At 38.1% G+C, this 15,691-nt stretch overlaps 3 protein-coding genes and 1 non-coding gene across 4 annotated transcripts in view; 3 read left to right on the plus strand and 1 right to left on the minus strand.

Annotated features, from left to right (window-relative positions):
- Window positions 1–230: 230 nt before the first annotated feature.
- On the plus strand, window positions 231–345 carry LOC122325567. The gene has a single exon (XR_006247309.1). It is a non-coding gene; the product is annotated as a U5 spliceosomal RNA (small nuclear RNA).
- A 714-nt stretch (window positions 346–1,059) lies between these two features.
- Window positions 1,060–7,833, plus strand: ociad2 (OCIA domain containing 2). The gene is made up of 8 exons (XM_043218825.1): window positions 1,060–1,181; window positions 2,233–2,504; window positions 2,955–3,048; window positions 3,924–3,977; window positions 4,397–4,444; window positions 4,579–4,723; window positions 4,811–4,896; window positions 7,438–7,833. Exons 2-7 carry the CDS (start codon window positions 2,430–2,432, stop codon window positions 4,893–4,895), a joined length of 501 nt encoding a protein of 166 aa, XP_043074760.1. The 5' UTR covers window positions 1,060–1,181; window positions 2,233–2,429; the 3' UTR covers window position 4,896; window positions 7,438–7,833.
- On the minus strand, window positions 5,996–9,351 carry ociad1 (OCIA domain containing 1). Its single transcript, XM_043218824.1, has 8 exons — window positions 9,126–9,351; window positions 8,875–8,959; window positions 8,614–8,667; window positions 8,107–8,154; window positions 7,855–7,987; window positions 7,306–7,535; window positions 6,986–7,141; window positions 5,996–6,606 (listed from the first exon to the last, which is right to left on the minus strand). Exons 1-8 carry the CDS (start codon window positions 9,183–9,185, stop codon window positions 6,569–6,571), a joined length of 804 nt encoding a protein of 267 aa, XP_043074759.1. The 5' UTR covers window positions 9,186–9,351; the 3' UTR covers window positions 5,996–6,568.
- Window positions 9,352–10,266: 915 nt separating this feature from the next.
- fryl (furry homolog, like) overlaps window positions 10,267–15,691 on the plus strand; it is a 77,252-nt gene continuing 71,827 nt past the window's right edge. The window contains exon 1 of the mRNA XM_043218813.1: window positions 10,267–10,549. The gene's annotated coding sequence lies outside the window, so the exon portion shown is untranslated. The remainder of the gene's footprint in view (window positions 10,550–15,691) is intronic.

Raw genomic sequence — 15,691 nt, forward strand, 5'->3', positions numbered from 1 at the left:
AGTTTGAGCTCCCAGAATGCATTGCGCGCTCAACTTTAAATTGTTGGTATCATAATTAGTGCTTAATGTGCCTATGCGCATCTTAAATACCAATTGTGGTAGGTTTTAGATGTTTAAGTCATTGTATTGATTTGGTTGGTATTGTTTACAAAGAGCGCTAAGTAGTTACCGTCATTGTTGTTTGTGTCTCCTCTCCTCTCATACTGAACCCGGCGCTAACGAACTTCAGTACACTCATGTTTCACCTCAGATCGTATAAATCTTTCGCCTTTTACTAAAGATTTCCGTGGGGAGGAACACCATGAGTATAAACTAATTTTTTGATGCCCTGCTTTAAGTGGGGCTGATTTTGTGTAAATAACAGAAAGAAACTTATTAAGAATAACAGTATATCGTTGTGATGTGAAGGAACACGCTGATTAGTGACTGAAGGTGTGGTAGATCTACTCTTCTTACTCTAAACGCGGCCCATGTGCTTGGCTTGAGGTTTTTAAAATGTTTTTGTAGCAGCTACTGGTCTCTGAGCTTCATGTATCCAGTAGTCTGAGCAATGAGTAGAAATTAATACAACTGTTTTATTAGTATTTGTTGGTGTTCTGCTTCATAGAGGAGCAGCAGGTTACGCCTGTTAGCAAAATAAATACGGCGCGTTATTGCGTTTCTATTGTTTTCAATCGACTATTCATGTTTTAATCAATGTTTTGACTTTATGGTATGTCTGTATAAGAGCTTTCTAACTCTCTTTGTCATCGTTTGCCAGTATTTTCATTTATTTTTAACAAAGAGGGATTCCGTTTCGTGTGAAAAGAAGCACCCATTGTCCGTATAAATATAAGAAAACTGACTTTTAATATTCATCTGTATTGTAATTGACATATAGAGGGTTTCCACAAGTGTTGTGTTATCTGAAATTATGGTAATGTCTGTTCTTCCTCATGCTGCTTAATGACCTAAGAAATGTCTTCAAAATGTCTTTTTTGGATTGGTCAGGCCCTCAGCTGTTGAGGATTAAAAGACTCTCGTGGGGAAGTGCTTCTAACCTAGAACCTATTCTTCCAGGTTCATGAAAACAGGAGATACAGAGTGTTTAAAGCAGTAAGAATTTGGCCAAGGGTGCGTCTAACTAGGGCGACATTGTCTGATAAAGACTTATCAGAGCAGGCGGTGAATGTTGGACAGAGGTAAGCTCACTCTCATAAGTATTTGTCAAAACAGGAAATCGGCACACACGATTGACATTGAAGGGGAATTTTGACATCGATAAAACGAGCAACTGAAGGTTAAATCATATCCCCTAATTCGCGATGCAGCCACTACAGTAGCATTAAAATGTTTTAAAAGGTTATAAAGTAAATAAATAAAGATTACTGGAGCACGTTTTTCAAGAAAACATTGCTAATTAAGAATGTAATGCTTACTTCAATCTTGCTTGTTTCTTTGTGATTATTCGTAAGATTTACAAGCAGTTTCTGTGCGAAAAGATGTTTCAAAGTAAATCCTGCACCATTTTTTGTCATTGTTTAACTTCATGCTTCCATAAATTGTCTCTTAAGCATGATGTAGTATGTCTTATCGGTGTTTGGAAGTGACTGCTACAAAGAGCATAAATGGGTGAAGGGTTCAAATCATTATCCGCATTTATTTTTCAAAACTATTCCTATCTTATGAACACAGTTCTACCTAAAACACTAAATCCGGCGACTGTCATACAAATTCAAACAGCACAGTGTTCATGTGTGTGTGTGTCTCTGTCTGTCTGTGTGTGTCTCTGTGTCTGTGTGTCTGTCTGTGTGTGTGTGTCTCTGTGTCTTTGTGTCTGTGTGTCTCTGTCTGTGTGTGTGTGTCTCTGTGTCTGTGTCTCTGTGTCTGTGTCTGTCTGTGTCTGTGTGTGTGTGTCTGTCTGTGTGTGTGTGTGTGTGTGTGTGTCTGTCTGTCTGTGTGTGTGTGTCTCTGTCTGTCTGTGTCTGTGTCTCTGTCTGTGTGTGTCTGTGTCTCTGTCTCTGTGTGTGTGTGTGTGTCTCTGTCTCTGTGTGTGTCTCTGTCTGTGTGTGTGTGTCTCTGTCTGTGTGTGTGTGTGTGTGTGTGTGTGTCTGTGTCTGTGTGTGTCTCTGTGTCTGTGTGTGTGTGTGTGTGTGTGTCTGTGTGTGTGTGTGTGTGTGTGTGTGTGTGTGTGTGTGTGTGTGTGTGTGTCTATGTGTGTGTCTTTGTGTCTGTGTGTGTGTGATTTGCAAGGCAACCATGATGTTGGATTTGGGTTGAAACTACAGGACATCAAGGCCCTTCCCCCAGTGGGAGGTGCACTACACAGTCATTAAAAGAGAGGAGGAGCTCTACGGCGTCAAAAGAAAACAGCAGAGTGACTTTGTAGTAGTAGTAGAAGGAGCATAGCAGACAAATAGAAAAGAGAGGAGCGCTCGACTGAAAAAGACATGAGTACAGAAGAAAATCAGAGTATGGGTGGAGGAGAAGTGGTGGACACAAAACCTGGCCAGTCTGGCTGGAAGGTAAGTTGTTCGTTTACTTTTCAGGAAGACTGCAGCTATTAGAATATAGCTGGTTATAATAATGAATAAAAAAAATGTAACATGTGGGCCTTCAAGCTTGTAAAATTCACATTTAGCAATTGTTTGTTCAGACCCATGTTGATGTGGTTGATAACATGTAATAGTGGCCAGATGTTCACCTCACTTCCTGTTATATCAGGCCTGCGTTTGCTGTATGATCACCATGCTTGCACACGTCCAGAAGTCTGCAGATTAAGTCTTGTAGATTTCAGACACGTTTAGGGATGTGGTCGAAAGTACAGGAGATCCTTTTAAGCCAGCCACTAGGTTTCAGAGGACGCGAGATGATTGTTTGACATGATTAGCTTGATAAATGGGGCTTCCCGTAACCCTTATAAACATCTCTGTTAAGAGAAGATTACCTTTTCTCTGACCTTTTTGTTGTTACAGCAATTCCAGTGCCCCATAGCTGATCCACACTTTCCTAGAGAAGATATGAAGCAGATATGGAAGGAGTGTCAGTACGAGAGCTTCTGGTATCGAGGTAAAGAAATAAAGACTCCCTAGTGCTCATTTACCATCCCTTAAACCGACAGCTGCCCCCCAAAATGTAAATGGCGTAATCATTTGCTCATCCTCACATCAGTGCAAACCTGTATAACTGACTTTCTCCTGCTGAACACTAAAGAATAGACCAGAAGAGTTCTGGTAGGCAAATTATTGATTATTTATTTTTTAATTTGGTGAACTATCCCTTTAATAGAGCGAGACCAGATATGATGTTTCTGTTCAGTTCAGTTAGGAGATGGGATACTTATAAATTATTGGTATTTTGGACAAAATGCACAAAAAGGTTTCCCACCGAATGATCTTCACAGGTTGCTTTCGTAAAAAGACCTCGCCAGGTGTATACATGTTTTTTCAAGAACATTTATCTAAAAAAGGACTAACATAGCAAAGCAGTTGTCTTTTTTTTTAATCCATTGCTTATGTTTTGATATGGCTGGAGTTTGGTATGACCCTAGCACTGTTTGTGTGGAAACATGACCCTCATGTGAAGTCTTCCAGCTGATAGTGATCTGTGACCCAGCTGTCAACCGTAACCAAAAAATGCAATCGGACGGTAAAATTAAGATGTAAAATAAAATATCCATCAATAGTGCAAGCAACATTTTATTAGACCAGAATAGCAGGAATCTACTAATTTGCTAATGCGACTTTCTAGAGCCTCAGTAAGTCGTTTGAAACATTGAATTGTCCTCCGATTGCTTCTTGTCTTGCATCTCTAAAAGAGAATTTACATATATATGTCTAAATGTAAATTTACTAAAGCAACCGTTTGGTATTCAGATGTTGAGTGTTTAGATCTAGATCCGGAGTAATACCGTGTTGCTTTATAACCTCATAATGTCTCCACAGCTCTTCCACTCTCTGCTGGCAGCGTGGCTGTGACTGGGGGCCTCATATACAGCGGTAAGGGTCATCCTATGAATAATCTAAACAGGTAGTTGGGCTTGAGCAGTTTGCTTTACACAAAGCTGCTGGGTTTGAGCCATGAGTTTGTTCAAATGTTAACTGAATTTCAGTTAGGTGTCAAGAGAGAATTTTTAATTGTACTAAAAACTTCAACAAAATGTACGAAAGATATTCATAAACATGTATAAAAAAAAACAACATAAAAATACTAAAATTAAAAATCGTGAATTATGCTTTATGAATGAAACGCTTTATGAACACAATGGGTTTTTTTTTTTGCTTGAGCGGGATGCTTCGAAACATAAGCACTAAAAACAAGAAAACTAGAAAAACAAAGGAAAAGCAGTGCAGTGAAATGCAAAAATGCGTTCTGTGTAAAAGGTCGTTTTTTTTCATTGACCATTTTTTTTAAACAGGTGTCTGGAAACAGTCTAAGCGATTTGGGTACTTCCCTAAACTGCTTTGTAAGTCTATTGAATAATAATTTTCACCTTTTATTATTATTATTATTATTATTATTATTGCATGCTTTATATAATTACTATACTTGGCAATATGCAGAGAGAATCCAAACGCATCAGTCCATTTTCCTCTGCAGTGGCGGGTATTGTGGGTTATGCAGTAGGCAAAGCTTCCTACCTCGGGACCTGCAGAGAGAAGTTCAACAATAAACTGGGACCAGATTTTGCCAAAGGGTTCGGTCCTTCTGGATTTAGACCTGGTGGCTGGAAACCTGGTCATAAGTACGTATCGTGAAGATCAGTCAAGTCGTGAGCTTTTTGCAATAATTTAGATGTTTGAAATATCTGTTTATGGTTTCCTTTATACAGACACTGCATTCACGTGTGTGAAAAGTGCAAACAAGAAGAAGCACAAGCCGGGGCAACAGCTCCTGATGCACCCACTCAGAGCTAAGGTAAAGAAACACACACCCTAACACACCCGTATACCTAAACACAAAAGATTCACCTCGGTTCACACTAAACCACCCCTTAGCTTGTGCTGTTGAACACATTCCCCCGGTTCCACAGACGAGGCTCAAACCCAGTCTTAGACAAAAATGTAAATCTGAATTGTTTCAACTGAAAAAAAAAAAAAAAAAAAAATTGCACTGCCCGATCTTAAATCATACCGGTTTCCTTTGTTTTGTCCAAACATGCTTTTTTCCAGGGCAAGTTTATAAAAATGACTTAAATATCCTAACTGAACTGTGGCCTAATCCTGGTTTTAGGCTAAACCCTGACTATGAAACCAGGCCAATATGTAATCAATGCTAAAGCTAAATCTATTTGTTTTTCTGTTGCATAGTGATCCACGGGACAGCACTTGTTACCTCATGTCACTTTTTAAATAAAAAAATAAACTAATTTAAACTGATGTCCTTAGGTCTTCTTGGAAATAACGCAAAACAAAGCAATCGTTTTGAATGGACCTTTAACGCTAACTAACCAGCAGGGGGCGCTAAGACACTACGAGTACGACACACTGCGGCTATTTGAACGATGTAGAGCAGGGGTGGCGAGCGTCGGTCCCTGAGAGCCGCAGCCCCGCAGACCCTTAATCAAACACACCTCAGGCAGGTGAGTTTTGATTAGGTTTGGAGCTGAACTCTGCAGCGCTGCGGCTCTCCAGGACCGGAGTTCTCCATCTCTGAATGAGATGCAATCTTTGAAATGGGTGTATCAAATAAATCGAACATTTAAAGCACTAAGAGATGTAGTGTTTGATGTGGATTTGAGGGAACAGTGTAATAATAAGGACTGCATTTTGTTGTAGAGAGTCAAGTCTGACATAAATGAACCTCATAGAAGTCAGTAACATGCTATTTCTTATAATGTTCTTAAAATGCTTTATTTCAATATTTTTATTTGTTTACACTATAGAGATGGGGATGGAGGTTTCTGTAGAACTGTATGACAGTAAACGGCTGCCTTTTGTCAGAATTGAATCATAATATTGCATTGCAAAACCAAATCACGCAGACCCATATATACACACACACACTACCTTAAAAATCATTGTGCAGTAAATAAATTACGCCTTTATTTGAAATGTCTGAACATTTAAATGTGTATATATATTTTTAGGAATTTAAAGAGCATCTCTTTATCTCCAGCACAGAAGACTGATAACACATCTACTCTCATACTGTTGTAATTGTCACCTGTGCACAGTTTTTAACGTTGTGATGGACTACATTTCCAGTTGAGAATCAAACCTGATGCCTTTTTGTTTTGTTTTTTTTTTACATATTTTCTGGGATTATATGAAACAACCCCATATCTATTGGTAATGATACAAAGTTTATTTACAAAATCTCAAGCACATCTGGCCAGAATTTTCCAATCAATAAAAACACTGATAGTTTGTTAAAATGATTTATCGTGAGTCCGCGTTAAGCAAGAAGTCGAAAAATGAGAAACATTCGTTTTCAAACCACAAATGTGCCATTGAAAGAAAATATGAAAATGTGTTTTACTCCTTAAAGTACATTCAGCATTTGATTGCAGCTTTTGGTCTGGCAGAGGGAGTCGGGACAACTTCTCAGAAGTCACCGTGTTCAGATCTTCAGCTCCTCACACAGCTGATTACTCGTCCCAGGCATCTCCATATTTATTCTTTTTAACTGGAGGGGGGGGGAGAAAGAAACCGGTTTAAAGATTAAAACGTACAAGGACGCTGAAGTGATGAAATATTAACCAAACCAACATTCCTACAAACGCAAAATTCAAGTCAGGCTTCAACACTGACGTCAGTTGAACTGGGAGCATCAGCTGGAGTATTTGCCAGCGTCTACATCAGTAGTTAAAAACTACAATTACTCGATGCTTTCACACTGAAACTCAGTTGGCAACCCAATAAAAAATGATCAATGTTTGCTTTAGATATGTAGAGCTTAAATATTTACATTCATTAGCTTTTAGAATCTTTAAGTCACTTTGTATAGATCGATTAACATTTCAGAGAAAATGTTACTGAAAAAAAAACAAAAAAACCCAGCTGACCTTCCTGCTTGGGTACTGGTGCCACTGTTTGCGGTTTTACCAGCGTTTCAGCTTTCTGCGTCAGAGTGACCTCATAGCTCTCTCTATTCTTGTTACGCAGTTCCTCGTACAACACCGGCTTCTTTTTGGGCACGTCCTCATCTGGATAGAGCGGAGCTTTGGGACACATGCAAACTACTGGTCAAACGTCAGACGACAAATCAATATTCAATAACGAATGTCATTGTCCTGAACGCAAACGTAATCAAATTTAGATTGATCCGTATTAGTCTACACAATGTTATGTTGCATCTATACGTTTTGTGCAAGGCTGGCAGTACCTTGAGAAGAAAGACCGTCCCTGATGTTAACGGGACCAGAATCGCTAAATCCAGAACTGAAAGGAGTGGGGTCGTATGATTGCGAGGGACTGCTGTACTGATAGTCACTGGTGTAACTGCTGTCGTTCTCAGGCACAGATCGGACTTCTGTCGAAGGCTGGAAAGCGGACTTCGAAGCAGACTGTTGAGATTCGGATAGGTCGGGATCCTCAAACTCTGACTGGTTTGGCCTTAAGAACAAAAAAAAAAAAAAAAATCACTTTGTGTAAAACACTTGTCAAAGTGAAGAGTTCGTTTGCAAAAACTCACTTTTAAACAATCATGTTAACAGCTAAAAAACAGCTTGCTAACGCAACATTTGAAAAGAAAAAAAAAATGTTTTTGCAAACAAACTCTTCATTTATATGTTAAAAAAAAAAAAAAAAACTAACAAAAAGACACACCCACGGAAAGATGGACAGAGTAAGGGAGAAAGCAATTTTATATTTGTAACTATACATAAAAAAAAATAAAATATGTTTGAACGTTTTCTGTGTGCACTGTTCTTACTCTGAAGGCATGTGACGCAGACGCCTCTGTCGTAGCGCCTCTCCCAGCGGGGAGTTCTCCAGTGTTTTAAACTTTTCTTCACAGACCTTCATGTAAGACATTTTCCCAGTAATGAATCCCAACATGCCAGCAACTGCATAATAATATTTAAAGGATACTTAGGAAGACGTAGCCTTTGAATTTCACTTATTACAATATCCTTGGTTTTAGCTGGGTTTTATAAAATGTGTGCTCTCTGTTCTCGACACTTACACACAACTTTGGGAAGAGAGCCAAACCGGGGCGAGGGAGTAAGGATTCCTACAAATAAACAACAACAATATAAGATTACATTTTTGTTTGTCCTTTAATGTTTAAATTATTTTACAGGCAAAATCCAAACACACAAACTTGCTCAGAATACAAATGAAGAACATGTACAGTCGAGTTTTGTTTTATCATTTTTTATCTCTCTGGTGTCATTAAAAACACCTTCATTTTTGATTCAGAGATGAACGAAAGCTTTAGGTTTTTCCTGATCTTCAAAAATGAATGTATTTTTCATTTTGGGTTTAATTATACCTTCCTTATGACTTCTCTAAAACTTTTAAATTTGTAATTACTAGGTAATGCTTTCTAAAAGAAAAACTTTCCAGAGCTGTGAGTAATTTCAATTAATTAAGATTTCAGTCTTTTTTTTAATGACTTTTCCGATTTTTAATATTCCCTGGGTTTTTTCATTACATGAGTAAAAACTCGAAATAGAGAATGTGAACGTACGTCTTGATACCATCACCTGAGTGGCTGCAATTGCAATGGCAGAACACGGCAAGGCTGCAAATAACAAGAGAAAGCATTAACAAATCTCTTTCCAAACTTCTTCCTCATCAGATGCATCTTGAGATCACACCTAGCAGGATTCAGTAAATTTGAGGAGGAAGAAAAAAAATAAAAGGAACACACACACACAAAAAAAGGTTAAGCAGAATGACAGCCAAGTGCCCAAAACAGCTTCCATCGTAAAAGTAAAGCAATACTCACATCTGTACCAGAAGCTTTCTGAATTACACTGTTTGAGGACACGACTCTCTTCTTCAGTGGGAGCAACCCAGACATTAAAAGGACCCTGTGAAGACAAAACCACGCGTGAGGAAACTTTCTGGACCCTCAGTTTATCCCGTGAACAAGAAACCGCACACACGCTTTGCTTTTGAAGTAGTTCTGCATGAGACAGAGCAGTAAGGGACAGGACATGTGGTTTATAAACATTGTCAGATGAATTTACCGCCTACCTTACTAGACCCTTGCGGGACCTGAGCGGCCGGAGTGAATCCAGACGAAGCCTGCGACATGACTGAGTCAAGAAGCAACGCGCGATTAAACAAACAATAATGTTTTTGCAGTAGTCATGAGACTACGCGGATTACATGTCAACAAGTCCAGAGACACACTTTATTCCATGACCTCCAGTCGACTCTTATCAGCGAATAACACTAACCCGGAAGTGCAGGAGTTAAGCACTTCCGATAAGCGCTCGAGTACCTTATACCTTCTGTATATGAAATAAGGCATAAAGGTATGTCTTATTGTAAATTCCACACAGATAAAAGCTAACAAAATATAACCAATTGTAATTTCCGAACACACTTCATGTTTTAAATATATTAAACATTTAGAACCAAAATATAAAAAAATCAGTTTCTTTACCTGTAACTTAATCTGACTGTATATGTGAACAGTTTTCAAAATATTTAAACATACGATTTCATAAGTTATTTAATTCGTAGAGCATACATATCTGACATGTTATAACATCAGTTCAACTTCGTACATTTTAAATATTCTTATAAATAAAAGACAGAGAAATAAAGTCTAAAATTTAAAGCGTTTAGACAAACATGAACATACACATGACACGCATTAGCACTTAATACTACTACTACTATTATTATATTATTAAGCATTAAAATAAATATTAAATTGTAGTCTGAATTAGATTAGAGAGATAACGACTAGATTAAATAAGAATTGGTCAGATGTTTGTAAATCGAATAGAGACGTTTAGATAATCATAATTTGCGTCAATATGAGTATTAATCACTTTTAGTGTTACGTCAATATCCATTTAATTGTCTCATCTATCGATACGATGGGAACGAAAAGCTAATCCTGGTCAACAATGAACAATTAAGAGGTCTGAACTAAAAGTATTGATTTTTACTTACGCAGTACACGAGCGCGTAATTTGACAAACCGAAGGAATTATCGCGGAATCGCGTTCTCGTGGCCAATCCAGTAGCAGTGTGTGTTGATTGACAGTTTAGTCAGCCAATAGAACGGTCCGTTTGTTAAGCGTGCGAATACAGTGCATTCATAGCTGCGAGCGCAGGGCGTGGCTTAGCTCCGCAATCTTGACACCGCGACTCCCCTATCAGGAGAGCGGATTGTCAAAGCCGTTAGCCAGCGCTGCTCCAATCTGATGGACAGGGAGGTGGGCACGTTGTCATTCGTCGAGTTTTTAGGTGTTTTGCGAAAAAAAAAACCCCGAGAAGATTAGCCACAAAGCCGAACGTTGAAGGTCGACGGGTATGAAATGTTGTTTTTGTAAAGCTCCGGTCGTTCTCGTCATCTTTCGGAGAGAAGAGCCATCGGATTTTCAGTGCTAGCGCGAGCAGGCTAACTGACGAGGAAAAGCGCAGCTGCTCTAAAAAAAAAGGTAAGAAGGGCCGAATTCTGTTTGACTAACCTCAAATACCCAACGTCTTAATGTAAGACCGAGAGAGCCGGCTCTCACTTTTAACGCTCATCGGTTGTCCTACCAGATGTACTTTCCTTCGCGAGATATTATCAGTCTCGGTAGTCAAGTTATGTTGTGCTGACCCGCATTTGAAAGAAAGATGAGTGCAGTCAGTGGCTGTGTCACAAAATCTACCTAGACAGCGATTTTGGACATCACTGGTAAAGGTACACGAGTTATTCAGGCCGTGCGAAGCGAAAGTCTCAATGCATGGGTCACTGTGTGACTTTTCATGGAGTTTCGTGGGCTAACATGAGCCAACGCTGCGTGTAACCAATCAGAAAAACTGGAGAAATTGTCTTTCGGGCAACATGCATGAAAGCCGGGCTGAAGGGAGAAGCTTACGAAATTGTAGGTTGGTGGAAATGTCAGTTATAATATTAAGATCTGCGGTATTAGTAACCGGATGCTGCTAGGCTGAGTTTAAAACCCCCAAGTCGTGTTCGTAAATAGCTCTTTATTTAGTTTGTAAGCACAGAATTACGTAAAAGGGTATTTTAATTTGCTTTCTCCTGCATTTGCTTTAGTGCGAAACCGTAATAAACCCCCGGAGCCAATAATGTTAGAGGTTTAAATCTAAAAGCCTGGTTTGTTTCGATCTCTCCACGTCGTTATCTTGTTAATCTAATAAAATCTGTCACTTGAAAGGCTCGTAGATGTTTATTACTTGTCCTATGCAAACATGCGCGTGAGTCATAAATGATGTTAACAGCTCCAGCGTCCCAGCCAGCCTCTCAGCATTTGGTGAGCAGAGAAGAGTTCACACTGCTCGTCTGAGATCTGACAGGAGTGTGAACCCTTCCTGCTCGCTGCTCTGAGTGTCCTGACAGCAGCGTTTCTCTTGTAAACAGTACTGGGCTTTGGTGGGAGACGGATGCATGGGATTGTTGTAAATGCTTAGGACCTTCTTTTCTTTTTCTTTTTTTTCTCCAAATGAAAGCTCCTAAATGTAAATGTGAATAGGTACAAATGCATGCTATTTTAAATCTGAAGTCTCTTCGTCTTTCAAGGATTTCAGCATTTCTATGTTAAACAATGATAAAAATCCTTAAATATGACGGGATTACAATAGCAGTGAAATTTCATGATTATCGACGCCAGTTTGTAGACATTAGCTACTAAATTGCAAGAATTAAAAAAGGTATAGTATTCGTGTAAATGGTAACAAATTAATACAGTGTTGTAGCTGTCAAATTCTGTAATGTATACTCTTATTCAGTTATGGTGTTAAAGTGACGGTAAATATTTTTATATTGTTACAGAAAATATGCCGTTCTTTTATACTTTATAGGAAAAAAAGGTTTTCTGAACTGTTTTAGCATTTTAAAATGATTTCTTGAGATTGAGTTTTGCATCACAGAAATAAATTCCAGTTTAAAATAAACTAAAATAAAAATATTTATTCACGATTGTGATATTATTTATGATGTACTTCTTATAATAGTGTTTTACAATATGTTTTTACTCTATCTTTGATTTGAATAAATGAATAAATACGGTGACCATAAGAGGCTTTAAATGTAATACATATAAGCAAGCACTTATTTATAGAGCGCTTTTTTTCTTGTCAATATAACGCGACCCTACGAGACCAAGATAAATGCGACTGATGTATTGTCCTCCCTGACATCAAACAATTATCCCTTATTCCACACAGGGAACTGCTTGAATAATTCAAGAATCCTTTCCTGTTAGTTTTTTTACAAGCATCTCAGTGACCGTTTACTGTGCTATTTGCGTTGATAACCTAGTAAATTACCTTGTTTAAGATGTGTTCTTGGTAATTGCTTCTTCACTGGAACTAATGCTCCTTGTTAATTAGTCCCACATAAATGAAAGAGATATACAATGCAATATAGTCATCATCCCGTGGGATGGTTTTGTCATTTAAGAAGGAGGGAAAAGGGATGAACTGGTACGCTCCTCCGTCCTAAATTTTAATCTAAATGTGCCTAAGGTTGCAGTATTTTAACGCCCTCTTGAACACCCTCTTAATGTTTAATACATTATTAAAGGCGTAATCGCAACAGCTGCAATCAGAAAATATGATATAGGCTACTTTACATTACGTTCATGTTTTACATTTTTGTATGGCATTTGAAATAGATTCTTAGCTTTTTCTCGTGAGAACCTTGTTTTGAAACGCTTTTGCCATGAAAGAATGAAACGAGACACAGTAAGGGCTTTTGAATTGAGTCATCTGTTGTCTGGTACAGTATAAAGGGTCTTATAAGAGTGGGGCCGGGTAGTCTGGTGTAGGTGGCAAATTAATGCACATGTGGGCATTTTGGAACTTGGGCCTTACAGAGCTGGGTTTTTACCACAAATGAAAGAGGCATTTTAACGGCCTATCTTTTTTTTTTCCCCCCAGAAGGAATGAAATAATCAGACATGCTTTTGCTCCTGGCCTCTTGTGCCCTTCAGGGGTGTCGCATAATTGCATTTGGTAAGTGAACTGACACAGAGTTATGCATTCGGGCCATACGACGAGCATTGCAGATGACCGTCATGACCATATTTTCCACACGCCTACTGTGCTTAGGGGCTCACTGTTGTGACACCGCAGATCTGCCGTCAGCTGTCTCGCGGAGATTGCCAAGAAAATTAACACCGCATTCTTCTAGATAAAAGACTCCGTTATAGTAAGACAAATGATGTGACGGTTATTCCAGAAAACGTAATCTGTTTGGGATGAATCCCAGGAATTCATAGATGGATAAAACGTTGAGATTGACAGCTGTGCTGTGCACGTTACTATATGATTACATGGTATGTTTTCAAGCTGCGTTTATATCATCTACGCACACTGGTTTACACGATTGTGTTTTATTTGAAATAAATTACAATTTTGTGAGGCGATCCACTTTTTAGTTTTGCTTGTGATTGTGTGTATGCCATCCTAGTTTTGCGCTCTTTCTTGTTTTTGTTGTTGACAGAAATGTAATAAATAAAATTAATACAAAATTGCCTGCAGTCAAGTTATAATGTATTTGTTACTGGCCATATGTTAGGAGCTTAAAAACGAATTTGTTCATTCTCTTCAACTATCTTATGTTCCGGATCTAAATGTCTCCATTCCAAAACTGGTTAGAATGAAATAAAATTACTGTTTTATTTGCTAAGAAACAGAAGTAATGTCATTTATGTGTTTCAATTCTAATTTTATTGTTATAGAGCTACGCACCCAATAGGATATTTAACAGATCTTCTGAGAGAGAGCTTAGAAGCAAGAGCGGTTTTACATTGGCTACAATCAAAATAAAAGAATACTAATTTAAAGAACTCACTGCCTTTTTTTGAATTGATAAAGAATGCAGTTTTCGTCTGCAGAAATATATAGCCGAAACATTTACCTTGCAATGTTAACGTTAATTTGTCAATTTGTTAATTTGAACAAAATTACAAAAATGACGAATGATGTTGGACAAGAAATGTCTTGGCTTTCAGTTAGCTTTTTAGTTTGCCGTCAGCTTTCGTGTTAGTTTTTCATTCGTCATTTATTAATCACAATATCAATAACCGTCTACTAATTTAGGTACTACGGTCAATGTATGATAATATCATCGTATCGCTAAGCACTGTGGACCGCTTTATTGTTGAGCCCTGCTGTGTTGTATATGCTGAAGTTTGCACTGGGAGCTCGTGTGAAGTACTGCAGTAGGGGAAACTCTATCGGCGCACACAGGGACCAGAGTGCATTATTAATGCCCAAGCTGCGGGTTCTGTCCGACCCTGACCAATCATTTTCCTCTCTGCCCAACAGAGTGGCATTTCCCCCCGTATAATTCATCCCTGTGGCTCATCTTCTGATCTCATGCATGCTTGCATGATCTCTGCCGTCTGGTTCCCTCTCCATAGTTAAGACAAGGACAAGGGATTACTCTCACTAATATCAGCATATGAGAGAGAGAGAGAGATTTACAGAGGACAGATAAAAGCAGACAGAACTGTTTCTCCCCCTAATGCAGTCAGCAGCTGCTGCCAACCTATAATCTGTCTGTCACTCTACATAATTTTTGTGTTGTTCATCATAAAAGATCTTACGCAACTCCCTGGGTAAAAGCAAAGTCATAGCCGTAGTTTAATTTAGAGAAACGAAATGTTTAATCGTAGTATAGTTTCGGGGTCGAAGGTCAGAACGATAACCTAGTTTATTTCTTCTTTCAGTTTGGCCTTGGTGACATAGCATTTTATTTGCATATGCGAGTCTGAACGTGGGTCTATAAAGGTTTCTTATCAGGTCTTACGGGAAACATGTTTTATGTTCTTTGGAGTTTGCATTGTCATTGAAGGTGCTGTATGGAAAATTAGAATAAAATAATAAATGCATTTCAAAGCAGATTCCCTCAGATTTCCCTGATGTGTTAACCGACGGCTTAGTGCTGACAGAGCTGTGAAACACTGTAATGTATTTTACTAATGATTTAAGACAATGTTGTGGGATGCACGTATCTGTCATTCCATGGATTGTTCTATCAATCACTGTATTAACTTTCTAGCTTTATGCTGATATATGTATATAATGTATGTAAATAAGTAATTACTAGTAAAATGTGAAACGTGTTAACATCATGCTACATTTAATTTTAAATGAAGTTTATTTTACTTTAAAGATGCAGAATGTAATATTGACAGCTAGTGGCCGAAATGGTGCAGTCCAAAATCAAAATCTTGTTTCTCCCTGCTCCCTTCACCTCAGACTTGAAGAAACAACCATAAAAATGACGGAAAATGAAAGGCAATGAGCCTTACACTGTAAGCCGATAAGTCTTTTTGTTTATTTTTTTACATCAAGGTGTAGCCTATGCCTCCAAGCTTTCTTATTTGTTTTGCTAATAAACATTTTATGTTTCTTAGTTGTTTACACAGTTTCTGGAAAACAGTTGGATTTTTCACTTTTGTATGCCTATTTAAACGTTTATTTTGTTATTTTGTATTAGGCGTATAGCATGTTGTATTTTTATTAATTTTTTTTAATGAAAGATCAACATTTAAAAAAAGTTTGACATTTTCATAAAATTTTTGCTCTATTTAAAGAAAACTCAAAGAAAATGACTCCCA

Source organism: Puntigrus tetrazona, chromosome 20 (assembly GCF_018831695.1).
Source record: "Puntigrus tetrazona isolate hp1 chromosome 20, ASM1883169v1, whole genome shotgun sequence".
Lineage (NCBI taxonomy): Eukaryota > Metazoa > Chordata > Actinopteri > Cypriniformes > Cyprinidae > Puntigrus > Puntigrus tetrazona.